The sequence below is a fragment of the Rhododendron vialii genome, chromosome 7a (genome assembly GCF_030253575.1).
Source record: "Rhododendron vialii isolate Sample 1 chromosome 7a, ASM3025357v1".
NCBI classification, from domain to species: domain Eukaryota; kingdom Viridiplantae; phylum Streptophyta; class Magnoliopsida; order Ericales; family Ericaceae; genus Rhododendron; species Rhododendron vialii.
Window position 1 is genome coordinate 6,544,895 of NC_080563.1, and position 27,444 is coordinate 6,572,338.

At 38.1% G+C, this 27,444-nt stretch overlaps 2 protein-coding genes and 1 long non-coding RNA gene across 6 annotated transcripts; 2 read left to right on the forward strand and 1 right to left on the reverse strand.

The window, feature by feature from the left end:
- Positions 1–1,317: 1,317 nt before the first annotated feature.
- On the forward strand, positions 1,318–6,387 carry LOC131334325 (nuclear transcription factor Y subunit A-4-like). 2 transcript variants are annotated; one of them, XM_058369282.1, is made up of 6 exons: positions 1,318–1,511; positions 2,677–2,952; positions 4,023–4,144; positions 4,312–4,374; positions 5,368–5,532; positions 5,794–6,387. In XM_058369282.1, exons 2-6 carry the CDS (start codon positions 2,727–2,729, stop codon positions 6,079–6,081), a joined length of 864 nt encoding a protein of 287 aa, XP_058225265.1. In that variant the 5' UTR covers positions 1,318–1,511; positions 2,677–2,726; the 3' UTR covers positions 6,082–6,387. The 2 variants fall into 2 exon arrangements, with proteins under 2 accessions (XP_058225265.1, XP_058225266.1); XM_058369283.1 differs by lacking the exon at positions 4,312–4,374 and having other exon boundaries at positions 1,346–1,511.
- Positions 6,388–14,166: 7,779 nt separating this feature from the next.
- On the forward strand, positions 14,167–14,749 carry LOC131334326 (uncharacterized). Its single transcript, XR_009202122.1, has 2 exons — positions 14,167–14,567; positions 14,676–14,749. It is a non-coding gene; the product is annotated as an uncharacterized LOC131334326 (long non-coding RNA).
- A 1,061-nt stretch (positions 14,750–15,810) lies between these two features.
- On the reverse strand, positions 15,811–25,719 carry LOC131334327 (carotenoid 9,10(9',10')-cleavage dioxygenase 1-like). Of its 3 annotated transcripts, XM_058369284.1 has the most exons (14): positions 25,432–25,719; positions 24,095–24,165; positions 23,835–23,849; positions 23,041–23,152; positions 22,291–22,390; positions 22,043–22,105; positions 21,704–21,814; positions 21,436–21,620; positions 19,173–19,311; positions 18,316–18,427; positions 18,111–18,212; positions 17,588–17,839; positions 16,664–16,775; positions 15,811–16,278 (listed from the first exon to the last, which is right to left on the reverse strand). In XM_058369284.1, exons 1-14 carry the CDS (start codon positions 25,657–25,659, stop codon positions 16,249–16,251), a joined length of 1,632 nt encoding a protein of 543 aa, XP_058225267.1. In that variant the 5' UTR covers positions 25,660–25,719; the 3' UTR covers positions 15,811–16,248. The 3 variants fall into 3 exon arrangements, with proteins under 3 accessions (XP_058225267.1, XP_058225268.1, XP_058225269.1); XM_058369285.1 differs by lacking the exon at positions 23,835–23,849; XM_058369286.1 differs by lacking the exons at positions 23,835–23,849; positions 24,095–24,165; positions 25,432–25,719 and adding an exon at positions 23,345–23,795.
- Positions 25,720–27,444: the final 1,725 nt, after the last annotated feature.

Below are 27,444 nucleotides of genomic sequence, written 5' to 3' on the forward strand. Positions count from 1 at the left end.
GTATAAAAATGACCCACCAAAAAAAAAAACGTTAGAGAAGATAATAAAAGAGAATATTCAAGGACAAAATCAAATTTCCGCTGTTTGATTTTTGGGTGACATTTACAAAGTAATGCTTTTTAACATATGGCAATTTGTCATCTTCGTTTTCTTCTAATATTTTCCACGCTCGACGTAATCTATATGATGTCAATCAAGAACAATCGTATATTTGGTGCTTATTAAAGTAGTGATTACGTCACAAAAGCGGTAATAAACTCTATTTCGAATCATTAAAGAGGATCACAAGAGAGAATATTCAAAAACAGATTCGAATCCCCTCTTTCTTATTTAGGTGACAAGTGTATTATTATTCACGATCAAATGGACAAATGCATTATCTTGCTTTCTTTTAATCTTCAACACACTTGACATAAGATATATAAAGTCAATTGAGAAAAAAAAAATGCTTTCAACGAGCCACTTACAGAAAATATTTTTCCTATTTTTCACTTGAAATAGAAACGTATTAAAAAAAGTGCAACTAGCTTCTAACATATTTTTTTAAAGAAAAAAGTTTTAAGAGAGATCTTTTGGTTAGTTTTTTATTTTAACTCTTTGCCGACAAAATTTAAAATTTTGAAGTAACATCATTGTGACAAAGATTGAACATACTTAATATTTTGTCAGAGATACTAATAATGTAATTTTAGTTATTATGGGACATAGTTATGTTCAGGTTTAATACAAGTTACGACTGAATTTAATAGTGTACTATTTTAAGTTCTAAGAAATAAAAAAAGCAAGTTCGTAACATATGAACTGAGATAAACACCGAACCCATTTGATCTAGTGGCGGTTATTTGTTAGTCTTACACGTTGGGTTAAGTTCTTGACTTCGTTTTTTCAAAAGTAAATGCCAAAGTATTAGTTAATATGAGTTCTCTATTGTTTTTTTTAATGCAAAATTGAATGTCCATATAAACAAATTTTTGCGTTAATTAAATGAATTACAAGATTTACATTGGGATGTATGGTAGTGGTTTTGAGGGAGTAGATTTTGTGGTGATAAACTTTAGCTACCAATCATTTGAAACCTTGACCCTTTTGTCTAATTTTGATTGCAAAGGAATGTTCCTCCAGAAAAAGAAAAGGACACAAATGTCAGTATCTGAGAATACAAGGCTACTTTAGTCCACTTGTACTGAGCTTGCTAGTTTACCTTGTTTAAACAAAGACTTCTAGTTGCTAATTACTTCAATTTTTCCTTAACAGAGACACAGAGAGCGACATTAGCGTGGCCTATAAAACAAAAGAAAATTTCCATAAATTAATAAATAAATAAAAATTAGTAGAAGTAGCACACATGTCTCTCTCTCTCTCTCTCTCTCTCTCTCTCTCCATTTATGTTGTTTTCTTCTCTCTCATCAACCACTGACCTCTCTGCACAGACCAAATGGATTCATGGGTTTGAATCCAGAATCAAATCAGAGCTTTTAGGGTTCTATCCACTCTTCTCAACCCCACAAAAGGCAAGTTTCTGTTACTCTGAATTCTTCTTGATAAAGTTTCGGCATAACCCATTTTATTGGTTTCAAGAAAAAATATAGATTTGGGTTATGATTTCTCTTGCTTCCATGCTGTTTTCTTGAGAAGTTTATATCTTTAAGTTCTGTTTGGTCATTTAGATATAGAATTGTTAAGCGTAGGAATAAAAATAGAAAAGTTGATGCTTAATTTTAGCCTAACCACTGCTGGGTAGTTGAGAATTAGTAGAACAGAGCTGTCAATATAACTAATACATATATCACACATATATATTTTTGCATTTTCTTTCTCCTTTCTATGGTCCTTAGTTTTTGTAGAAACCGAATGTTGGGTTTATCTATGGTAAGATTATGTTGTTATATTCAAATTTTCTTAATTGGATACTCTGGTTAAGTACATTGAAAATGTCTGGAAAATGAAATTAAATTGAACTTCTGTACATAGCCAAGGATGAGGGAGGTGGTTGTGATCTGGTGGGTTTTGGATATTTCCAAATTTGTCTAATTTTTATATTCGATTTTAACTCCTTTTTCTGTAGTTGATTAGGCTGTGTTTCTGTGGCTTGTTCTTGTGTTTCTTCGTTACCTTGTCTCCTTTTTTTTTTTTTCTTCATCTTTTTGTTTGTTATGATGACGACAGTGGCATGATTTTGAGATCTAGGGAAAGAAGTTTCTGTGTATTCTTTTTGGCATATGTATGTATAAATCCCCCCACACACAAACACACGTATATATAGACACACACACACACACACACATATTTGAGCAGACATGACCAATGGGTCAATTGTGACCTTGTAAATGTGCTGTTATTCTGTAAAATTTTGCAGGGACAATTTTCATTCCAAGTGAAAGTTTTTTTTTTTTGGTTGTTGGTTTCTTGGGTTGGATTATGAGACTGAGTGCAATATTGGCTTGCTCCCTTCATACCCCACTGGCAATCCTGTAGTTCCTAGTTGACCATGCCCTGGAAATGTGGAGCTCCCAAACTAACAGTATAGAGCTTTAATTTGTGGGTTTTATTTAGCCCTTTTGCTTGCATGGGGTTATGTTTGATGTTTATCCGAAGATCTTGGTATCGGCTATTATTACGTGTTAGCTCACAATGTTTTGTCGCCTTACAACTCCTTCAATAATGTGGTTGGTACAGTAAACTCGGGGATTGAGACATTGATTAGTTCCCTGAGTAAGTTGAGAATAATGCCAACGAAATCCAAAGATGAAGATCGGAAGCAAGAGAATGGAGCACATATAATATCAGCGTCAACAGCCTACTCCCAGCCTTGGTGGCGTGGCAATGGAAACCATGTCATGCCTTCTTCAATGGAACACATTACTGGTGCTTCCACGATGGGAGTTATCCCCTCCCAAGCTAACGGTGATGGTGGCAATAAAGAATCACATGCTGCTGCTGCCCAGCAATCTGGTAATTATTGTCTGTTTTTGTGATTATTATCCGAGTTGTCACTTGGTTTTACTGATATAGACTGCTAAATGAGAAGATTAGTCAAGTGTGAAGTACAACTTTTTTGAAGGTGGGAAACAGGTGTGGTTCACATGTGCCCATTGTTTTCATTGTGAAAAAGAATCTTCTGAATCTAGTTCTCTGCTTTGGTATTTGCTCTTTTCTTTGGTACGAGAGTGAAAATCTCTTAGCTATTTTATTTGTATGTGATAGTTTCATTTATATAGGCTTGGAATGTACTTCAGGACTTGACTTGAATACTGAGTTTCTTTTGGTTGGTTGATGAGTTTCCCATAAGCTGAAGTTTTAGGTTCTATTTTGTGTAGTCACCAACGGTTCAAAATGAATCCTTATGCACATTTGGATTTGACGATGACAAATCTTTAATAGGTAGTAAATGGACACATCAAGGACAGTACAAGTAATTGATATATTGGTATTGGCTATGAGTTTTATTAACATAATCATGAATTATTGTATCGTTTTTACTCGAAATTGCGAATTCGAGAGGTTCTCATAGGTACCCTCTATGTGCGGCATACTCCTCTTTATACTACTGGTTTCTTAGTCGGTATGATGTATTTGTTTCCATCTGTGTCCAGGTCAGTGTTTCTTCGCCTCCACCCCTATCACCCCAATACTACCACCACGTCTGATCTCCCCCACAAAACCACCACAACCTCTCTTTCTCCCCACACAGCCACCACCGTGTCTGTGATAGGGTTCTTCCCCTTTCTCATTGTCTCTAACTTTAAAGTAATTACACTTATGCTTGTGGTGCTATATAGTTTGGTATGCTTAGTAAACTCGAAATGCATAAACAGTCACGCGATGACAAAAGATAGCGCTTAGAGCCCATGGGATGCATACCTTGTTATGTATTGAGTTTATATGAGAAAGAAATGAAACTCAAAGATAGAATCGATTGGAAATAGCTCCCTGGAAGCCAAAATTAAAGTAATAAGCAAAAACATTTTAGCTTACTTGCCAAACATCTCTACCCATTTGACTGACGAAAATCTTTCTTTTAGGCTGGAATGGTCATAGTGTGCGAGAACAGCAGCACCTCAAGCATGTTCCTTCTATGACACCACCAGCTATGGGGGAGCATCTTGAACCAAACTCCCAAATGGAACTTGTTGGTCACTCGATTGTAAGAGCTCCTGTGTGTGTGTGTGTGTGTGTTGTTCTCTTTTTATCACTCATTAAACTGTACTTTTGGGCACTTGGAGGGTTGGAGTACCAATGGAGGGGATTTTACATACTTCGTTGCGAGTATGCAAATATTAAGGGTGACATTAGTTTGTTATACGTCTGCAGGTGTTGACCTCATATCCATATTCCGAGCCACATTATGGGGGTTTAATGGCATACGGGGCACAGGTAGGAATGCAACTTGGTCCTCGTCTTCCTCCCTCTCTTTCTCTCTCTGCCTCTCTCTTGATCTCGTTCTTGTAAGTCTACTTGCATATGCTCTTTGTCCTTTATATCAGTTTATGGTAATGTCACTGCTTCCCTATTAAGGATGCCACATGTTTCAACTTTGGACCGTGTACTCTTTTTTGATGTCCTTTGGTATTTACTTTCTTTCCTTTCCTTGTACCATAATGCATGTAAGTTGCTCTTTCACAGTGCCATACTGCCATGCATTCAAAATTTCAAACTCCAAACCTTAGCGTAACCTAGTCTTTATCTAAGGAATGTATGTACCACTTGAGCTAGAAAGTTGTATATGGAGCATGCATATGAACATTCCGGATATGGGCATATATTCTTATTAAGTACTGTATTTATTAATCAGCAAAATCATTTTTTAACAGCAACTAGCAACACCTTGTTGTCTGCGTGATTTGGCCGCCTTCTTTTTGGAGGGCGTCTTGATCATGAATTGTCCTAAAAGCTTAAGCTCTTCTTGATCATGAATTGTCCTAAAAGCTTAAGCTCTTAGAAATGGGCCCAAGAATTCACTTCAAGCTATCCAATACCCTCCACGTCCAACGCCGTCCTGCATTTTGAGATGCAAATATGGATACATGGGGATAAGAAGATAGTAAGAATGTAAAGGGAGAATAAAGCAGACAGAGGGACTTAATTCCACTTCAAGGAACTGGAGCTTTGGTTCCATGTTAGATCAACCTATAGTCCCAAACACGATATGACTTGTCAGGAAAGGAGCCCAACAATGTTTATCAAGCCATGCCAACGATTTCAATTAGTTATATGTTCTTTAATTAAATGCTACACAAATAGTTGTTCATATTTTTAGATAATCTTCTTGGTCATGCTAGTATGCTACAGTTAGGTTTATCTGAGGAAACAAGTTCTCAAAGGACACGTCTGAATGTATTCTTCTGACAGTTATTCCTATGATCCCAGGTTCATCCTCATTTACTTGGTCTCCAGCAGACTAGAATGCCTCTTCCCCTTGAAATGGAAGAGGAGCCTGTTTACGTGAATGCAAAGCAATATCATGGAATTTTGCGGCGAAGGCAAACACGAGCTAAGCTGGAGCTGGAAAAGAAAGTAATAAAAGATAGAAAGGTAGGAGTTACAGTTCATGGTTTGATACTTTTAGTGAGCTAAATAAAGAATTAAGAACTGCGTTTTGCTATGCCGCGTCACCTAAAAACTACTAGGAAAATAAATGGAGAATTTTACCTGATTCTGATTTATATTTCTGTCAACCTTACAAATTATGATTACGAGATTTTGTTCCTGAGAAGTGTTGCAATCTGATTAACGTTTTATTTTCTATTGGGAAAATCTCGAGTAATTAATGGATGGTTGTCTTTGCCAATTCAGCCGTATCTTCATGAATCTCGACACCAACATGCTATGAGAAGGGCAAGGGGTTGTGGAGGACGTTTTCTTAACACGAAGAAGCAAGATGATAACGGCACCAATTCTTCATCAGAAAAGGAGCCTAAGTCTGGCGGAACCATTTCGACACAATCTGCCAACTCATCGGGCTCCGACCGCCGGCCCTTGAACTCTAGTGGAAATTCAAAGGGGCACACGTTTCAAGACATGCACAACGGACATGCTTCCTCAAATGGCAGTATGAACGGTAATGGCTTCCGCCATCCTTAATACGGGGGAGCTCTCTCCTCAGGCAAATCATTCTTGGCTTTGGTTACTTTGTGTTTTGGAAAGGGGTGAATCGAGGGAAGAGATAGTATCGTATGCGTTCTCTTTTCCAAAGCTCACCCCGTTTGTAAATGAAGCTGTGTAACAATAGTAGTTTGAATTTGAAATCTTTCAACAATCAAACAATCTGAGTGTGTTTGAAATGTGTGGAGACCCTTTTTGTTTGATGCAAGAATTGACTGTACGTCCCACTATAATCTTCCGTGTTTAGTGTTTACGAAGCTTTGCTCCGGCTTTAATTGGGCTCCACGCAAGTGTTGGCTTTCTTCAGTAATATTTATTCTCTATGTACTTGGCAAGAGTCTGCTTGGTTCATGGATTAGGGTATGTCTCATTGAATGATAAATGTGGCAGGAACACCTTTGGATGGAACAATTTCTAGATAGAACAATTTCACGCCCCTCCTCGCTATAGGTAACTGGTTTTTGTCTGCGATTTCGGTCACACATACATGGCAAGATATGATTCGTCAATCTCTCTTGTTTCCTATGTGGTATAACTATTTCTAGGATCGGGATTGTGCTGATAACCTGATCATACAATTGTGTAGTACCTGATGATACAATTTTGTACTGTTGACCTGATCAACTAAACGTGGTGCTATTTTCGTAACATTTCAAAACTTATTACTAGTTGCGTATGAATTTGGAGATATTTAGGAAAAAAACAATTATTAATCTAAAGAAACACAAGACTGGTTCACTCGCTCTTTCATGTGTGGTTACAAACTCCCCAATCCCAACCTTTTTTATACTTAGAAAACAAAAAAAAAAAAAAAAAACACCAAACAAACCCTTGGGAAGTTGTGGAAAGATGTGGAAAGGAATCTTGCCTCTATCATTGGCTCGGGTAGCCGGTGGAAAATTTTAATGCTATGTTTGGAACCTATAGAAAGGAAAGAAAAAGAAAGGAAAATAAAAAAGAGTGAAAATGAGAGGAAAAATTTACTATTCACGAATTTTTTAAATTTTCCTTTCCATGGGTTCCAAGGAGAGCCTAAAACTTTCCCCACCATTGTTAGGTTCTTACAGAAAAATTTAAATTCTAATTCAACTTTCCTCTCAATTTCTCTCCAAATTTCCCTCTCCTTTTCCTCTTCATTACTACTATTTTCTTTCCTTTTCCCTTTCTTTCCCTGACTTCCAAACAGAGCCTAAAACCTTTTGGTTGAGGTTTATGTTCTCAACCCAGAACGACCAACGGTTGCGAAAAACCCCTAATTAGGGCTGGTCTACAAGCAGCCGGAGCAAAAACCCTGCCGGCCTAAAAAAGTCACCCTGATTAGGTTGACTCTCTCTCTCTCTCTCTCTCTCTCTCTCTGCGGTTGGGTTTCTTGTAACTACTACAAAAGACTAGACAAGGTTTTTCTTTTTTCTTTATCTTGCTACTGTCTGACCAGATTTTCGTATGACCCAGATCTAACACTGCCGCCACAGCAAAATCTAGCCGTTGCAAATTTTGTATGAGAAATAGGTCTCCTTGATTTGAGTCAAGAAAAGGGTTAACCGCAATTTGGTATGTATTCGAGTAAGTGTTCAAAAGATGCATTTTGAAGGTTTATTTTCAAATCTGAAATTTATGTTAGGGCTGGAATTTACCTGTTGATGTCTTGAAACTGTATCTAGTGTTTTTGAAGAGTTCATTGTTGTGGGCCATTCTTCATGTTTTCACCACTGGGGTCATTCTGAGCATCGTCTGAACACAGTTTTCCATCTGTTATGTTCCTTTTAGGGTTACAAAGATGCTTTATCAGAACTTTTGATGTACATTTGTTTGTTTGGGCAAATTATTGGTTTGGTCTATTGAAAGTGATCATGGTCCGTAAGTATGTGCTTAAATCAGTGCAGAATTTCTAGCTTCCCTTTCTGAGCAATTTCTGTTGCTGAGATGCTAAAATGTAGAACCAATTTGTATGAGGTTTGGACAGCTGGAGCTGGTAGCCTGGTACCTAAATAGACAACTGATCAGGTATCAGCGTTTTTTATGCGTTGTGAGTGCTTTTGCGGTCAAATCAAAATTCATGAATTTGCAAAGTGAACCTATGTAATGGAACTGGGATTGTATTAGTTGTCTGAATGTCAATGGTTTGCAATTTGGGTAGCTTGGCCAAAATTTGGTACTATGGGCTAAGTCACCAAGTTTGTGAATTTTGATATCTGGATTTGGTACTGTACTATTTTGAGCCTTCTGGATTCGTACCGTACTAGTTTGAGGCTTGAGCCTTCATATTTGATCCGATCATTTGGTCAATAATGTTTTTTGCCTTTTTATTTATGGATGCTAGTTCTGCTTTGTTCTTGTGCTTTCCAAATCCCTGTGACGAACTATTTAGTAATCTGAATTTGTGCATGAAACTTGTGACAAGTTGGTGCTCCCTTTTGCTAGTTTATACTGCATGAGGTAGAGGGACCATGATTTCATGCCAGGTGGATACTAGGCCTTCTGAGGGATATCTTTGTATTTAACCTCCTCCTATACCTTGGTTTCCAATGTGTTATTTTCAAACTTCTGTGGGGGGAAAAATATCAAGCACTTAATTTCTTTTCTTCCTAGTGTTGATTTATTATTGTTCTTTTCAAGGAGTTTTGGAAGTAGTAGAATCATTTTTGTACGTCTTTTTTGCAATACAGATTAGAAAGTTTTGAGAGGTCATGGTATCTCAGATAGTTGCAGTTTGAATGAGGCCCCTTGGTTTTCGAGGAAAGAGTTGGACAACTTGCATCAAGTGTTGAACTTTGCAAAGTGTGGTGATATTCATGTGGGTGCTTATTGCATACTCAACTCATGACAACTTCTTGGTGCAAAAGAAAGTGCTTGTCATTCCCGATTGCCTTCATGATCTATAGTTGTCAAAGTCCAACGTTAAATGGTTGAAAGAACCGTACATTTGGGTCATCACTTTGAAAGCACTTTCTGGGAAATGAAGGAAGCAAATGGTAAAGTTGGGGAAATGGCATGCTGTGTGACCTTGTGGAAAACGTGATCAAAAGGAGGCACAATCTAGGTAATGAGGGTGGTGAAATGGATGCAGAACGGCTTTTGGGGGTTGATTTGTTGTGATTGTATAAACTTGTCCTTCATTTCTTTGTAGCGGATGTTGAGATCTCCTTGTTAGGTTTGTTAATTTTATGTACCGAGTGTGTAATGACCATATTTTAGAGGGCTGCAGAAATCGTCTAAACTTTCTTGCGTGTTCTATCTCTGTTAAAGCAGTTCTCTATCAGTATTTCGAAGGCCTTCATTTTAGCTTCCATGGAAGCAGTTGTGTCTTGAGCTTTATCTTTGTCCCGTGTCTTTTGGGAGAGAGCTTTGGTCCATAAGAATTGTTGATTTGATTTTGTTGTTGTGCATATCTAGGGGCTTTTGTTATACTCTTGTATTATGAACTAATGTTCCTCGTTTTTGCTTGAGGCCGATTTGGTTACTTGCTTATTACTCTCTTATTGTTTATCTTTGTGAAACGCACAACAAAAGTACTTGGCTTATTACAGTGGTTTTTGCGTTGATAATCAATAAGTAACTCCGGCAGGTGCCAAAAAAGCTTATTGCGTATTTTTAAGCAAGAAGTGGATAAGTAATGTGAACCAGACGAGCCCTCAAGGTTGTGGTTTCCTAGCGTAGGACCTGCCATGGGCATCGCAACTGGTAAGAGAGATTCACCCACCATGCCAATCTTTGCTTTTAGGAAGATTAGAGAATAAGATCTTTTGTTCAAGAAGTTAGTGCTCTTGAGGGGAAATGCCTCACCAGCCTGGGAGCCACCTAGCCACACGATCGTTTGAGGTCTACCTTTGAATTCGTATGGTTCGCATCAATTTCTCGGATTGTTAAGGCATGTCGCCAAGAGCTGGCAATAATTTTCAGTTTAGTTGGCTCAAAGTGCAGGCTTCACGTACTGCTGTAATCCAGTTGATAACGAAGCTTTGATTGTGTCAAGAGGAGGCTGTCATGGTGTCTATGAATATCCTCTCTCTCTCTCTCTCTCTCTCTCTCTCTCTCTCTCAAGCCTTCTCTTTTTCCCTTGTGTGTATGGGTGCCAGGTGTCTGGATATTTTGACGCAGACAATGCACAAGCAATCGCTCAATAAGAGGTCGAATTCATAACTACTGGATGGTGAGAGAAATTAGTCGAGGTGCGTATAAGCCAGTTTGGGACAATTTGAGTTATCAAATCGTTACCCTTGCCTTAAAGCTGCGTTGAGCCTATTGGCGCATGTAAGCGTTGATGAGCCATTTTGGCCATGTTCTCCCGAGAATGCCCTTCTTCCTCTAGCTTGTAGTGATTTGTCATAGGTGGAAGGTTGAGGGTTTATTGAGTAATTTTGCTATATTCCTGGATTACCATTTTGACCTTATCAGACTTTTCATGTTTTTTGATGATTGTGCGAGTTTTGTCCGGATGTGTAGGGGTTTTTTTTTCGTTAGAACACAATTGTGTAGTGTGAACACAATTAATAGGAAGTAATCAGAATCAGAAACACATTCAATTAAAAAAAGGTGAGAACCCAATTGTGTAGTGTGAACACAATTAATTCCGATCACATGAGAGAGAGAGAGAGAGAGAGAGAGAGAGAGAGAGAGAATGCTCTCGAAAATGCACGGGTGTCCTATGAATGTGTGAGTTTTGTCTAGATGTGTAGGGGCTATTTAGGTACAATCCAACTGCATACACAACAATCCAACAACGCCATCCACAACCATTCACATACAAGAGGAACCCAATTGTGTTGTGTGAACACAATTAATTCCAACCACATGCACGGAGAGAGAGAGAAATCAAAATCCAATCTTTATTAGAATCAAAATTTGGATTCAGAGAGAGAGAGAGAGAGAGAGAGAGAGAGAGAGAGAGTAGATGGTGAGAAGAGGGTCGGAATGCAATTGAGTTGTCAGGTCTTTTAATTGTGAGTATAGATGGTGAGAAGAGGGTCGGAATGCAATTGAGTTGTCAGGTCTTTTAATTGTGTTCACACAATACAAATGTATTCTCAATGAGCACGATGTGCGAGCACGTTGCTCTTTTGTCTAGTAAAAGTCCTGTTCGGTTTGGATTTTGAGAGTAAAAAGTAGAGAGAGAGAGAGAAAAAATTTATCGAAGATCGTGCCTAGAGATTTTGAGACCCCACAACGAACAATACCCGTGTCCGTACCGTGCTTTGTGTTGTACCTGTGCTTCAAAGTGTCTGTGCCATGCCCCGTGCTCGTGTCATGTCGGGTGCTCCAAAACAAACGATGGCCCAGCCCAGCCCAGTCCACCTTAGTGTTTGTGCCATGCTGTGCCGACCCATACCATGTCGTACCAAAGCTAAATGTGTTATGCTTGTGTTGTGCTTGTGTTGGCCCAGCCCATTCAATACCTCTAGAACAACCTAGAAAAAGTAAGGAGCAATCTTGGAATCACTTATCATACAATTAAAGCAAATCAAATCTCAAAATCAGGCTAATAAAGAGTCAAAGATATCAATTGCAAACCATATTACATATGACATTGAATGCAAATCATATATGATTTTTGTTTCTATCTCTCTAATGTAATCCAACCATTCTCTATCAAAAATACTATATATACCGCTAGTCTAAGAAAGGGATTCGCAAGACTCATTAGGGTTCTCGCTTGAGAAGTATAAAGATAAACTCTAGACGGTTAGTGCTTTACCAGAAATTCTTGAAGGAACAAGGGACCGTACATTTGGGTCATCACTTTGAAAGCACTCTCTGGGAAATAAAGGAAGCAAATGGTGAAATTGGGGAAATGACAAATAATTACAATTAAAATTAAAATTAACACATTATTGAAAGGAGATCGCTGTTGTTTTTGTTGAATGTCATGTGTGAGAAGCTGACTGGTCCTACAGCCCCGTTTGATAAACGGATTGGAGGTTAGGATTGGATTGCTAAGGTGATGTTATTAGTAATACTTTGTTTGGTTTTCAAAATTGGTCCGGATTGGTAGTCCCATGGGATGAACAATTCGGCCCATAGGGGGTATTAGCAATACCTATTGGGACTTGGTATTCGTAGTCCAATCCCAACCCCTTCTTATTACTAATCCCTTCTCATTACCAATTACTTCTATCAATCCAATCACATCATCTAATTACATCTCAAACAAACATGATATTAATAATTTCATCATCTAATCTCATCCCAAATAAACATACTCATTATCAATCCCTTCTCATTATCAATCCCAATCCCAATCCTAATCCCATCTCCTTACGAATTTCATCAATCTATCACTGTTATCAAACGGGGCCGCAATGTAATATACTACTTTGTATAACTTTTATATGGTATACAATTCACAATTGGCACAATTTTTTTTCTTCTTTTTTTGGATGTTTCTTTTGTAAAATAAAAAATCACGTTTGTATTGTGCCCTTATGCCCGTACCGTGCTTCGTGCCATACCCGTGCTTTAATGTGCTCGTGCTCATGTCGTGCCATGGGCTCCAAAACGATGGCCTAGTCCGGCCCACTCTAGTGTTCGTGTCATGCTATGCCAGTCCATCTCAAGTCGTGTTGTGTCAAAGTTAAACGTGCCTGTGCCGTGCAAATTAAATCTAAAAAACAGGCTAATAAAGAGTTAAAGATATCAATTGCAAACCATAAATGATTTTTGTTTCCATCTCTCTATTGTAATTCAACCATTTTGTCTCGAAAATGCTATATATACAGGTAGTCTAAGGAAGGGATTCGCAAGAAGCATTAGGGTTCTTGCTCAAGAAGTATTAGGATAAGCTCTAAACGGTCAGTGCTTTATCAGAAATTTTTGGAGAGAGACTGTTTATCCATCGAGTTTTTGGTAAATCACTGATTCGATTAGAGCTTATTTCTAAAGAAGGAATGCAGAGATTACGTTCCTCTAGTCCAAGAAGATAACCAAGACCGACCATATCCTTTCGATCGTCTTTCTTTTCGCATGCTTTGTTTTCTTCACATGCCTCTGCCGTGCAAATAAAATCTCAAAATCAGGCTAATAAAGAGTCAAAGATATTAACTGCAAACCATAAATGATTTTTGTTTCCATCTCTCTATTGTAATTCAACCATTCTATCTTGAAAATGCTATATATACAGGTAGACTAAGAAAGGGATTCGCAAGAAGCATTAGGGTTCTTGCTCAAGAAGTATTAGGATAAGCTCTAAACGGTCAGTGCTCTACCAGAAATTCTTGGAGAGAGACTGTTTATCCATCGAGTTTTTGGAAAATCACTGATTCGATTAGAGCTTATTTCTAAAGAAGGAATGCAGAGATTATGTTCCTCTAGTCCAAGAAGATAACCAAGACCGACCATATCCTTTCGTATCGTCTTTATTTTCACATGCTTTGTTTTCTTCACGTGCTTGTGCCGTGCAAATCAAATCTCAAAATCAGGCTAATAAAGAGTCAAAGATATCAACTGCAAACCATAAATGATTTTTGTTTCCATCTCTCTATTGTAATTCAACCATTCTGTCTTGAAAATGCTATATATACCGGTAGTCTAAGAAAGGGATTTGCAAGACTCATTAGGTTTCTCGCTCGAGAAGTATTAGGATAAGCTCTAGACGGTCAGTGCTCTACCAGAAATTCTTGGAGTGAGACTATTTATCCATCGAGTTTTTGGTAAATCACTGATCCGATTAGAGCTTATTTCTAAAGAAGAAACGCAGAGATTACGTTCCTCTAATACAAGAAGATAACCAAGATCGACCATATCCTTTTGTATTGTCTTTCGCATGCTATGTTTTCTTCTTGTTTTGCTTCATAAATTCCCTTAATTAGGTAAAAAGGGGGCCTAAGATCGATTGTTACTCAAAAGGGAAAAAAAAAAGTGGACTAACCACATTACTAATTGTAGATATATGTTATATAGTGATTTACTCTAAAACCTTGATTAGTAATTGACAAATGATTTTGGCACTCTAATTTTTTATGAAGACACTTCAAAACTTGTCTTTTAGTGTAAAAATTATACTGTAAATAACAAGCACACTAATTTTTTTTTTTTTTAAGTGCTATCATCAAAAATTAAAGAGCTAAAATATTCTGCATTTCAAGAAATAGAAAAAAATAAGTTTTAAATTTGATTTTTTAAAGGAGGTGATATAAGAAGATGCCGAATATACATATCTGAGTTGTGTATATCCGGTGTTTGTTTTGATTTTGCAATCCGGGTATAATTTGGCCGGGATATGTATATCCCTCTGCAGTCGGATTATTTTGGACACACCCCTCCAAATTATATCCGGCTCCCACACTCTACCAAAATAGCCCTCGGGCCCCACCAGTTTTTCTCCCCTCTTCCCTTGCACCGTTGCACGGAGGGAGAGAGGGAGAGAGGAGAAGAGGGAGAGGGTTCTGACTTCTCGTCACCGTCGTCGACTTCAGGATTTTCCGGTGGCAAGGTTTTTGGATTCCGGCGGAGATCGAGGTTAGGGCTGTGAGGTCGACTCTGGTTACTCTTCGTTTGATGTACTCTCTGTCTGTGTTCTATTTCTATTTCACTCTATCTTTGTGTTTTTTCCTGTAAAATTTGTGGAGCAATTGATAGAGGGATCGCGTGATGCGAGCAAATTTCGATAAGGAACACAAAGAACCCAAATAATCCAAATCTCTTTCCTTAGAAATTAATTTCGTGGGTAGAAGTGCTTGTTAGTTACTGGAAACTTATTGGCAGTTGAGATGCTTTGTTCGCTAACGAGTAATAGCAATTTTTTTGTTTGTTTTACTTTTACTTCATTTTCGAGTGGTGGTTATGAGATCCTCTTATTACGGAGGAGGTGTCAATAATACATTTACTTTACGGAGTTGCATGATTTCAACCGTTGTTTTACTTAAATTCAAATCATTCAAAATCGAAATGGAAGCACGCGATTCACCTGCGAAAATAACAGAACCCTTCGTTAAAATGATATTCTCGTTTGTTATTCATCTATACATTCTGGATTGACGAGCTGTGAAGAATTTTTGGTTGGAGGGATACCCATTGGTTTCGGGGCAAAATAGGAAAGTGTGCACAATTATGTTTTATCCACTCCTCATATCAACTCCAAAACAAACCAAGTAATTTTTAATCTCCTCTTCAATCATATCCGCCTCCTTATTTCCTCCTTATTACTCTATATTTAGAAAGTCTAAGACCACTGCATGCAGACCCACTCCGAGTCGGTAAAAAATACAAAAAAATAATATTCATAAATTTTAAAATAATTATTTATCCCACATAAATATAAAAAAATATTCATAAATTTTAAAATAATTATTTACCCCACAAAAATACAAAAAAAATAATATTCATAAATTTTAAAATAATTAGTTATGAGATTTTGAAAAAAATCATCCCCAACAGACATCCCTACAAATTCAGAAAATATAGCTACTGATATCTCCATTGGCGGAGTGAGTCCTACATGGCGTGCAGTGGCCCATGCGTTGGACTAAGTGCGGTGGCCCATGCGTTGAACTAAGTGCGGTGGTCCTAACACAGTTGTATTATATTTCCTTCTCTCTTCCAAAACATCTCTCCCTTCCGAAACATATCCCTTTGCGAAACACTAGCCGAAATGGATTTGGGCTCTCGGAGGCTGGATTTTCCTCGGGAGCACCAGACAACATGTCAACAAACCTACAGCAAAATGGGGAAGCCAAGACAGAGACTACGGAAAGTACAACATGATCTAAACATTCATTACAGCAAACGTATCAAAGTAGCATTGCCAAAGTATAATGCTGTCTCGTAGTAATATTTTTACAAATCATTTTAAAGGAAATTAATTTTGGCACTAAACTTTTTTTTTACTTAAAATTACAACAATACCCTTTAAAATGGATGAATACTAAAAAATAAAAGGTAATTTGGTAATTTCACATAGAATAAAGACAAAAAGTAGAGTGTCAATGGCTAAATGGGAAGTGCCAAAATCACTTTCCTATTTTAATGGTGAACATCATATACAATACTTGTGTTGTCTAGATACGATACTGGCCGATCAAGAGTGCCTTACTTCACATACATAAAAGTTTCCCACTGCCTTTGGAACTGTACTTCAACCATTTGCATAATCACGTCACTCCTTTTTTTACAAACAAGTTCATCCCATTGATTACGTTACGCCACTTCAAACGCTCATAGTTTTGCTTGTTCTTGAAGTTGCTCCTGTGTGAAACATAATGAATTGAATTTACTAAGCATCACACAGAGGAAAACAGCGAAAATAATGTAGAACCATTATGTAAAATGACCGCAGTGGTTTACATTGCGTTTGTAAACAATTCAATGCTTTCTTAGCATTACGTAATAGCTCCACAATTCGTAACCTCAGTATGGCCATGATGGTATTTATTCACTGTAATTTTTTTTTTTTGTGCGCGCACATGCGTACAGGCAAGAATATCAATTTAATATACAACTTTAAGGGGAAGGAGAAGGGGTTGAACTCGAGACGCAGGTGAACTTGAAACTTATTCAAGAGTTTTTTTTGTTTTTTGTTTTTCTTGTGGTCAGATTATTCAAGAGTTAACACTACAGAGAAAATACTGACCTCTGTAACAAAAAGGGCGTGGAATCCGTAAGGAACTCTATTTGGTAATTCAACCACTGCAACAGGATCAGCTGACATTGTCTTCGCATCGATTACATTTACTGCTGATTTTCTGGACATATAAAACAGAATATTCTCAGATTCTATTTAACTAATCAAGGTGATTGCGCTCGAGAACTAAGGTTTGAGGCAAAATATATAACAAAACCACTGCTGCTCAGGTCCATTGCTGTAGGGCTGTTCCTCCGTTAAAAAAAAAACTACTGCTGCTATCTCTCCAGAACCAAGGTTTTGTTTATTACATTATAGATCTTGATGTAGGCCATGATGCCCATCCCTTTCTTTGTATTCAATAGTATACAAGAGGCATTCTTAAAACTTCTCTCTGAATTTAAGATGGCATTCTCTCTAGCAAGAAAAAAAAGAAACACAAACCAAGATCTACATTTTACGGGGGTGGTGACGTTCAAAAACCTATGGTTTGGGGTGTCGTTCAAAAACCTATGGTTTGGAGAACAAGGACCCAGGAGTCTGCGAAGATAGATTTATCTTTTGCTTCCAAGAAGAATTATGAAGGTTAAAAGTTGGAGTTGTTTTTATCCCTTTCTTTGTATTCAATAGTAATACAAGAGTCATTCTCATACTACAGTTCAATCTAGCAATCTTTTAAACTAGTTTTGGATATTTCAAAGGCGTAGTGCTTGCTAGTTGCTACCTCTGTGGATGTGTGTGATGTGCATAATCTATGACAGTCGTCGACAGCTCTAAGAAGGCAACTGAATGTTGTTTAGGGGATTAGCTAGTATATTCTACAGTTTAAAAATAAGGGCTTTTCGACACTGCACCAACCAAACTCTGGCATCTGTTAAAATAGATAGACAAGTATAAATACTGTATATGATGGTATGAGAAAGGAATACATACCCACTAGCCTCATCATGTACAAAGAATATCAAGTAGCCATCATCTTCTTCAGAAGAAATACCAAGCTTGCGAGGGACAAAAATAGCCTCTGAACCAAATCTACCTGGTCCTAGGTCAAAAATGCCTTGAACATTTCCTCCAACTTCAAGCTTCGTTTTTCCAGACTCAGGTTCAGCATGCAAATCAAATTTGATAATTCCAGTGACCCTTGTGATGCTGTCCAGCATGGTTCCATATACAAATTGCTGTTTCCTATATTTGCATGAGATAATTAGTGCGAAGTGTAGTCAAAGAAATGTTTCTAACACGAAGAGGTTCAAACTAGTACTCTAGAAAATTATGAAATTGAAGTGGATTCCAAGAAACTAACAGTACAAGTGAGGAAAACAAGAAACGCATTCTCAAACGTCAGATGATGCAAACAACAGAGAGAATACAGAATGCTTTTTCACATGAATCACATAACATGATGTTCCAAGATTTAACTCCAAATCTCCTACTTGCAAAATCACCATCCACATACCTTCCAGTGTAGCTCTCGTTCACTCTTGGAAAATCTACTGCAGATACTGAGAGCTTCTTCTGCGACGCCAGACCAGTTTTCATGTTAAATCTCATCTCATACCTGGAAAAACCTCCATTCAGGAACAACTATACAAGTATATTTTCATTGACCTCGTATGGGCAAAATAGAGAATCTATTCTTGGGGCCAGGCACAGAATCTTACAGTTCATCTGTCTCAAAGTTTTCTTTGACCTCCCCACTAATCAAATCTATATTTGGATTCTGAATGCGACAAGTGATCAAAACAACTTCATCCCCTTCCTCCCATGAATTGGCTGACATTGGAAATATATTCCACTAAAAAAGTCAGGACGAAACAAGACAATCTCGAGCATTCCAAGGAATCAATAAAGCAAATAAACTCTCCTAATAAAGTAAAGAAAAATACGTGCAAGCGCGCGCCCAAACAAAAACCTCATACGGAAAAGCTTTTGGATTTTGGATTTTTTTTCTTGCTTTTTTACGCAGTAAAAGACTGCCCAAACTAGCAGATCCAATATAAATTACTATGAAACAGAAAAATATGCTGTTCAAATACTACCAGCTTACGCATGAATAAACAAAAAAATTAAGGTTGAAAAGAATTTGATCAGAATTAGGATGCTGTCATGCTGTGACTCTGTGAGTGCCACATGAGTTTCAGCAAACATAATACACTATTTTAGTCATAGGTTTGAATATCAAAGAGAGTGTGTCACATCATATAAGAGTACGTAGACATGAGCAAAAAGGAGAGAGGGAAGGGGGAGACATTACTAACTCTTATTTATCTAAAGGCAAACCGCCTATGGTTACTTGGAGGAACCGTGTATTGGAGCTAGCCGTCAAACAACTAATGTCGTATAACCTAGATAAAAAAAAACAGAGAACATATATTGACACATAGGTTTACTGTCTAACACTTGGGAAGCTGCAGAAATGTTAATTAAGCAACCAATGAACACAAAATGGTAACAAATCATGGAAGTTTGCTTTTAGATTTCAGCCAGAAAAAGAAAAAAAAGAAGCAATGGGGCTCACCATTATGGAATATAAAGCAATTAGGAAGCTCAAACCATTTGATTAAGAGCTCATCCTTCGCATACCTTGGAAGGATGCCAAAGCGAGATTTTTTAGTTGCATCAAATGTGAAGATCAGTTTGTTATCCTTCACCATTTCCTGCAAAATCAAACTTTCATGACCAAGTAGAGCATGCTATCTCATGATCAACTCCACAATATATATAGAAATAATAAAGCAGCCGACGATTCTATGATTCCTATCAACCAAACCTAACTCCTATTTTGCAACCATTAGCAACACCCATGTGAGATACATACTCTGGTATTACGGCTCTTGGAAATCAATGTTTTCCTCGTAAACAGTAATCACTCACATAATTTCCTAACAATGTGAGGAGAAATGCTTCCAAGATAAATAACACATTATCTGGAAAGGTGGAACCTCAACCACATCAGAAGAAGAATTAGGCCGGAAAATAAAACTTCCAAAATATTCATTTTCTTTTCCACCTGTAAAATATGAAAGAGAGCATAAGACAAGGCTTTTCATGTGGCTTTGTGCCAAGCATTAATCATGAACCCTTGAAGTAATTTTCTAGCTGACTGAAAATAACATCATTGGTGAATCATCCGCATCTCGGATCTGTAGAACATTATTCTTCTAAAACTTGTCAATAATTAAGATGATGTAAGTCATTACATCAGCAAGTATTTCAGGAGATTACCTAGTTATTTTGAAGATGCTACATTTCGTACTTATCGCATGTTAATAATCATAAAAAATGTAAAACCATTCTTCAGGTGCTACGTGTTGTTTTAGTCTTTTCTTTCATTGTAGATACAGAAACTAGTGGTAGCTGGACTGGATCTTCTAAATTTAGTGGGCGTGGTGGAGCGATCTGGATATTGTAGCTGGAATCAATCCCTCACTTGGTCAGCGCTGGCAGAATTGCAGCTATAGACATTTTAGTCTAGTAAGAAAGCCCTAAGTAATCCCATAGCTACTAAAGGAAAAAAAAACTCTCTCCATAAAAGCTAGGAAAAGGGCGATATCAGATTGCTTTAGCTGGTAAATTTACACTCTGAAACCTACCAGCATGAATGCCTAGAAAGTATTATAGACGCCATATTCAGTTTGAATGGGTAACCCAAGAATGGGTGGTTTTTATCCTTCCCTCTTCCTAATTTCCTTCTAACAACCAAGTGATCAGACATGTTTAGTGTTTCAATTTAACAATCTACACGCTTGTAGCAAGGATGCAGATGGGTACGAACACAGGACACAACAATTCTCAAAAAATGGGGATACAGACACGACGAGAGACACTATATGTTGTTTTAGTTAAGCATAACTACATTATAATTTATAACCACTGAATAGTTCGGTTAGGGCTCCCATCGAATGCAAAATACTGATGTATGCCTCTATACATACACATGATTTATATCACACTTTTTGAGCAATACCTTTGAAGTTCTAAATATTTGTCCCGGAAAAGCTTTCAAATTTTAGAAAAGCCACCCCGTGTACCCATGTGTGTCCCCGGCAAGTCCCCCGTGTCTTAAGCGCGTCCCATACTTATCTTGGCGTGTCCCCTGTGCATCGCGTCTCCCTGGTGTGTCCGGCATGGATACGTAAACTCCTATGTGTGTCAGTGCTTCATAGGTGCACACTCATCCGTCCCTCTAAAAGTTAATCAGACACTACAAAGCTACACCAATTCAAAATTTGACTCTTGTGCGACCTTTAGAACCCCAATCCCTGACGTCTTTATCTTCAAATACCACTTGTACGAATTAAAATCACAACTTAGCTCTGTTGAACTTCCAAAATGAGCCTTAGAGCTATTCCTTCTACCAAATGACATCCTGTACAGTCCACATCCTGGTTAAATGAGAACTTACAAATTCCAAGCATCATCCATAGGTACTTTTGAACCATGTGTTTAACCCCTTTTAAGAATAATACCAATCTACTAAAAGTAAAATACATGGACAACCAATCATAGGGCAAGTACTTCATTTGAATGTTATAAACAAATGATGAGCAGAAGCATTCAACCACGGACGTTTTTAGAAGAACCAATAACGAGAATTATGGGAAATCATCCCCCATAAGTGATGATGCTGGCTGGCATCCAATAGGGTACAGAACCTACGGATATACAGATTGCGATCTTGTGAAAAAACACATACCATATAGGCTTTGTTTTCTTGCTTTCTGTACAAGGCATATGCTACAATGGCTGTGAACCATAAAACTTACCAAAAAAACACATACCTTTGGTCGGAAGTACATTGGAAGATCCATGATAATCGCATAATTCTCAGTAATGGCAAAGTCATGCATCATGATAGGTTCTGATATTGTTATTGGCACAGGATCTTGCATGAAACCATCCTTCGAAATTACTCTGTAGGTAATGTACGGTGGTGTGGTTGAATAGCCAAATGTAAACATCTCACCTGCATGCAAGGATTCCAAAAATCAAAAGGGAGTAATGTGAATCGCACTTGATGACAGTTTGTTTTGGGTAGACAGGTTTCACCAGTGAATGGGTCAACTTTCGGATGAGCAGTGAAAGAATGTGCCAATCTCTTGTCATAATCAAACATGCCAAGTGTTTGTAGGTCTCCATCTTCCAGGACTTTAACGACATCTGCACAATACAGTGTTCATAACATTTCAGGTCTGCCTTATGTCTGGAAAACATGGAGTCACTTGACGATATATGGTGCAGCTAAATTCTCAGTTTTTCCAGTTTTATCTCGCATAGACCATCAAGTACCTCAAATTCAAGCTGAAGCAGAGTATATAAATTCAATTCAAATATATCAAAGAAAGACCAATTTCACGTAACCAAAACTGAGGTAGGAGATTGGCTCACATGGTTTATCAGCCTCTTGAAGAGCCAAGAGCTTGCCATCATGATATACGAGAGCTGTGTTAGCTGGCAGAATGCAAAAAGAATTAGTTGTTTTTGGACTTCTCACACGAAAGCTCAAAAGAAGACCTTAGAATTTAGCAGGCATCTGGAACCATAGCAGTTCAGTTGTTGCTGCTATTGCACAAGAATTGACTAGTCAAACAAGTACAATCCACAGGATATCAGAGGAAATGGCTAAATTAACCTACCAGTTCCATCTCCATATGAAAGATCCAATACTTTCAGCTTTCCTCTCAGCATTTGCATGTTAAACATAAGCAAACCAAAAAGCCCCTTGAGGTCACCAATCTGCATACAAGGTTACAAAAACACCATAAATGGATCCAGAAAGAAGATGCCTGTGGTACATGGTTTATCCTCTTTTCTACATCTATTCTTCAGAAAACAAAACATTCAGGACTTATGTGTGAAGGGTGTGGACTGAAAAGGACAACAGACATGCAAATGAAGCTAAAACTTTGGGAAACTATGAAGAAGAAAAGGAACGAGACAAACTAGGGTTCCTACATTGTACAAGAGAATAGAAATGAGGTTATGCCGTTATGGTTGATATCTCTAAGCTATTCTCATTACGTTAGCTTCCTACCTCCCCAATCCCCCTAGGGCCCCAACAATTGATGTAGATGAAAGCCTTAATTTGACTGCTAGAACAATCAAACAAAACATGCCATGCACATATTACTACATACTTAAGCACTAGTTAGCAGTCTTAGATTGGATTTGGGATAAAATGAACATACAAATTACTACGCATAGCACACAGAACTGGGTATTTTTTATTTCGAGTTACCAACTTGAGTACCTTTTTGTCTAAGAAATAGATTCTAGTGTTTGGCTATCTTTTGATAATATTGAAGAATATCGGGCTCACCTTGAACTTAAAAAACAAGCATAAGTAACGGAAAGACTTCAGGCGTTTATGCAGTTCAACAGTATACCTTCATAAATTTGGCTCCTCCCAAAAACTCTTCTTGTTTAAGACGTGATGTCTTTACATAACGGGAAACATATGTTGCTTTGCCGTTCTTGATGCGCAAACCATGAACCATCCTGTATAAACAACAGTTCACCATTCAAACCCTTGGACACCTTCAAAACACTATGACAGATTATGATATATTTCGTTTCTTGGTCAGTTGCCTGAGTGGTACTTTACCAAACAAGAACAGTAGCATAGGAAAAAAAAGTACACCCAATTAAATCCCCACTAATTGAAATAATAGGCAGGGGAAGATTTAGTACATTTTGACATTATATGTAGAAAGCGTATGCCTCTAGTTTGAAACCACAACCTCAAGGTTAGCAGGCAAGAACAAAACCATTGATGCCACTGCAGAAAGTAAAAAGTGGACAACAGCATAGAAAGAAAGAGGAAAATAGGAAAATCGCTGTGAGCTTCAGCAAGAGAGAGGAAACCGATCTTTATAACATTCTTGTAGTCCCCCGTGATTCAGTGATCCCCACGGGCTTCCATATTTCCCATGCAATGAGCCTACAACTTTGGATAAGCCTGACAACACCTAAACCTACTGACACCAGAAACCAATGGACTTGAACTTGTCATTTGAGCTACTAAAAGTCTTATAGTTACATTAGTCATAGATACATAGAAGCCATCTTTGCTGGAAACAAAAGGGATGCTGTATTTCAAATCGTAGAATTCCTCCTTCAAAAAGAACTGGAATGAAGCACAGAGACTTTAAGAGGAGTGAGGGAACAGAAAGACACGCACCCATCTCCATCAAACCTGCAAAGTGAGCAACAAAAGAAGGTAAGCGCACATCTCATCATTGATATTAACTCGAACTCTAACCCCAAACCAAAAACAAGCTCATGTTCAAGTAGGCTTCAGATATGGCACCAAGCTAGAATGGAGAAGAAGATAGAAAAGGCTTCAAACGTCCTTCTAAAGCACGAGGAATTGAGTACATTTTCTCAAAATGGAGCAATTAACGCTTATGGAACAAGTTGGGCAAAAGAAGAAGGATGTACCAGTGATATCCAGCCACCAGAGTAAACTTCGGATTTGGACCAACTCTGACAAACTCACCATTCAGGCACTCCTGCGACACAGATTTTTCTTTTGTCACTTGTTACACCACAGAGATAAATTTCTATATAAAACACATCATGCAATTATCATGTCACTTATGTAAAGATTAGAATTCGTGTCCTGTGACAGGAATTTAATCAAAATGAACATCCAATGATTGGCATGGAGGCTCTCAACGTTAACTGAAAAGTAAAGTTTAAAGCACCACGAGAAGAAAAAATTCCAGTTGCCATTACGTCTCCCACGAGAATAAAGAATACAGGTCGCGATGTGGTAGCAACGGAGACTGGGTTGGTGATAGGCTTCTGAACGAGGCAAGACTAGTTTTGTTCATGGAGCTGTTGATGTTCGATTGCGCCAGTTTTTGAAATGGATGATCCACTTGACGAGCTCTTCAAAATGAGCGGTTCCGATACTTCTCTTTGGTTCATAGAGCTATCAATGTTGGATCATGCTACTTTTTTACATGGATGATCTGCATGACATACTCTGGAAATGAATCGTTCCGGTATTTCTTTTTGTTTGATTGCTCTTGTTTCTTACATTGTTACACAGATAATTTGCTTGACGAGCTTCTGCAAAGTGGACCATTCCGATCATTGTTGTGGGCTCTGAAAGGGCTCACAAAGGCCCAACTGTATGTGGAGGGGCTCAAAAAGGGAGACTGGACGAGATTCATCCAAATAAGAGATATTTTGATTGTATGTGGTTGTCAAACTTGTGAGGCACAACAATTGTTAAATAGAACCTTAACAAAAATCAACTTGCCAACAGCCGAAGTTGAGCAAAATTCAAAAAAACTCATTAGCAAGTACCTCAACAAAATTCATGATCAGTTCACTCAGGATGCGAACAAGTGCAATTAGCTAAACAAGTACTCACTCCGTTCCAAAAAGATTGTCCGGAATGCAAAATGAGAACTTAGAAAAAATGCATTTTTTATCACGAAAAATTCAAACTTTTTCTTATAAATCAAAAGAACTCATTGACATTAGTAATTTGTTAAAGCATCTAACTCAAAACCAATTGGAACGAGTGGAGAGGCCACCCAGGCTCGCATTCTAGTTTTCGAGGTGATAATTGATCATCGTGGGACAATTCCCAACATAACTACCCGCAAAAAGTTTGAATTTTTCGACAAAGATGCATTACGTTTAAGTTCCGGGCTGGACAATCAATTTGGGACGGAGGTAGTACATTCTTCAATTACACAATAAAAATACAAACAGCACCATTCAAATTTCATCATATAATTGTAAGTATATTGTATACTAACCGGTAGGTAGCCCTTGACGGGGAGGTCCTTGCAAGGAGGAGTCTCGGGGACGGGAGCGAAGTTACCGGAGAGGTATTGATGAGGCTGAGTCGGAGAGGCGTACATAAGCTTGACTACCACCTTCTCCAACCAATCGATCGCTTTCGAAGTGATCCCTTTGTTGGGCTTGGGCTTCACCTCCACAACTCCTCCCTCCACCCTCTCCTTCTCTTCTTCCTTCCGTTCCATTGTCAACTCTCTCTCTCTCTCTCTCTCTCTCTCTCTCTTTGTGTGTGTTGTGATAGAGAGAGAGAGAGAGAGGTTTATCGATAGATTTCAATGTGAAGGCGCACACACAGACCCAAACTCCCACGTGAGCCAGCCCATCTGACGCAGGACCAAGAACCTCGCAGCAAAACGCAGCACAACGACAGCGGGCCCAAAAGGGCCTACACCAGAGGTCGTATCCAATGCCGGCCCCGACATTTGGATTGCCCAAGCTTGACCTTCCGCTTGGTTGCCCACTCGAAAATTCTAATCGCAAGAAAAATTTGCAGGAAACCACGCAAGAAAAAATGCATTTGGGCCATTTTGGATCTCACAAAAATCTAGAAAAATATCCAAAAAATTTTGAATATTATTTTATGTGGCCCTGTAAAAAATCGGCTCAAAAGAATATCGATTGGTAAGTATTACTTTTGGATTCGTTGGGACGAAACTGCTCAATTCGCCCATATGAATTCAAAAGTAACACTTACTGATGTCCGTTGGAGCTGATTTTTTACAGAGCTCCATAAAATAATATTAAAAAATTTATGGATATTTTTCTTGATTTTTGTGCTACTTGAAATGGGCCAAAACGAATTTTTCCTTATGTGGTTGTCTGCAAATCTTTATTGCGAATAATAGGGCTCGTTGCCCACTAGTGTTAAGTATAAAAAAAAAAGACACACAAGCAACAAAAAAAAGAGGACAAAAACAAGATTATATTGTCCATTTAGCTTGAATTACATCATCCGTCCCTTCTCGTTTTGTTTTGGCTATAGCGTTCATTTTCTTTTTTACTTCTTATCTGATAGCCCTTCTAATTTTCTCTCTTAATAATTTGTTCTCCTAATTTTTTTTATCTGTTATTTACCTCAGGTATGTACTCTTTTACCCTTATAGTTTTCTTAAGTATCATAAATTTTTAAAGTAAGTGGAAACCATACATATTTATTTTTTTTTAAAAATTTGTACAAAATTTTTTGGATGATGCCCCTAAATATATTTTTTGCTGGATTTTTTTTTTTTTTTTGTATACATACAATTTTTTTTTTTGTTGCCCCTTGCCGGGGGGTTGCCCGAGCCGCCCGGCTTGCGGGGCTTACCCCCTGGCCGGCCCTGGTCGTATCCCTCCACAACGGGTGGGCACGACTTAGTTTTTTTGAGGGAGGGCAAGAGGGTAATTTCACCTACCAAACTCACCTAGGCAATTGCTGACTAGGGAGAAGTAGAGTGAACCCTTTAAACACAATTGTTTAAAGGGTGTGTGTGTTTAAAGGGTTCACTCTACCTCTCCCTAGTCAGCAATTGCTTAGGTGAGTTTGGTATGTGAAATTACCCTCTTGCCCTCCCCTAAAAATGTGAAGGCGGGTACGAGGTGAATTTTTTTTTTTTTTAAATTGAGAAGTCGGCCTCTGTACGCGCGCGAGCCAGCAGACAGGAGACGACGCGTATTTATTTAAGTTTATCACAAAAATGTGTTTGGAAAACACTCTTTCAATATTTAGCGACCAATAGTAATTAAACGCGACCAAGGGTAATTAGTGGCGGCCAAGTGTAGTTAGTTGCGGGCAGTTTACCACGAAAGCGTGTTTGGAAAACACGCTTTCAATAATTAGCGGCCAAGAGTAGTTAAACGCGGCCAAGGGTACTTCGTGGCGGCCAAGTGTAGTTAGTTGCGGGCAGTTTATCAAGAAAACGTGTTTGGAAAGCACGCTTTTAATAATTACCGGCCAAGAGTAATTAAACGCGGCCAAATGTAGTTAGTTG

Excerpts from the sequence above, each read along its gene's own strand:
- LOC131334327 (XM_058369284.1), bottom strand. The coding sequence starts at position 25,659 with ATGGAACGGAAGGAAGAAGAGAAGGAGAGGGTGGAGGGAGGAGTTGTG. Across the intron at positions 24,166-25,431 it reads CCGTCAAGGGCTACCTACCG|GAGTGCCTGAATGGTGAGTT; the intron begins GTTAGTATACAA and ends TCTGTGTCGCAG. Across the intron at positions 16,776-17,587 it reads GTACATGATGAGGCTAGTGG|AAAATCAGCAGTAAATGTAA; the intron begins GTATGTATTCCT and ends TTATATGTCCAG.
- LOC131334325 (XM_058369282.1), top strand. The coding sequence starts at position 2,727 with ATGCCAACGAAATCCAAAGATGAAGATCGGAAGCAAGAGAATGGAGCA. Across the intron at positions 2,953-4,022 it reads TGCTGCTGCCCAGCAATCTG|GCTGGAATGGTCATAGTGTG; the intron begins GTAATTATTGTC and ends TCTTTCTTTTAG. Across the intron at positions 4,375-5,367 it reads TAATGGCATACGGGGCACAG|GTTCATCCTCATTTACTTGG; the intron begins GTAGGAATGCAA and ends CTATGATCCCAG.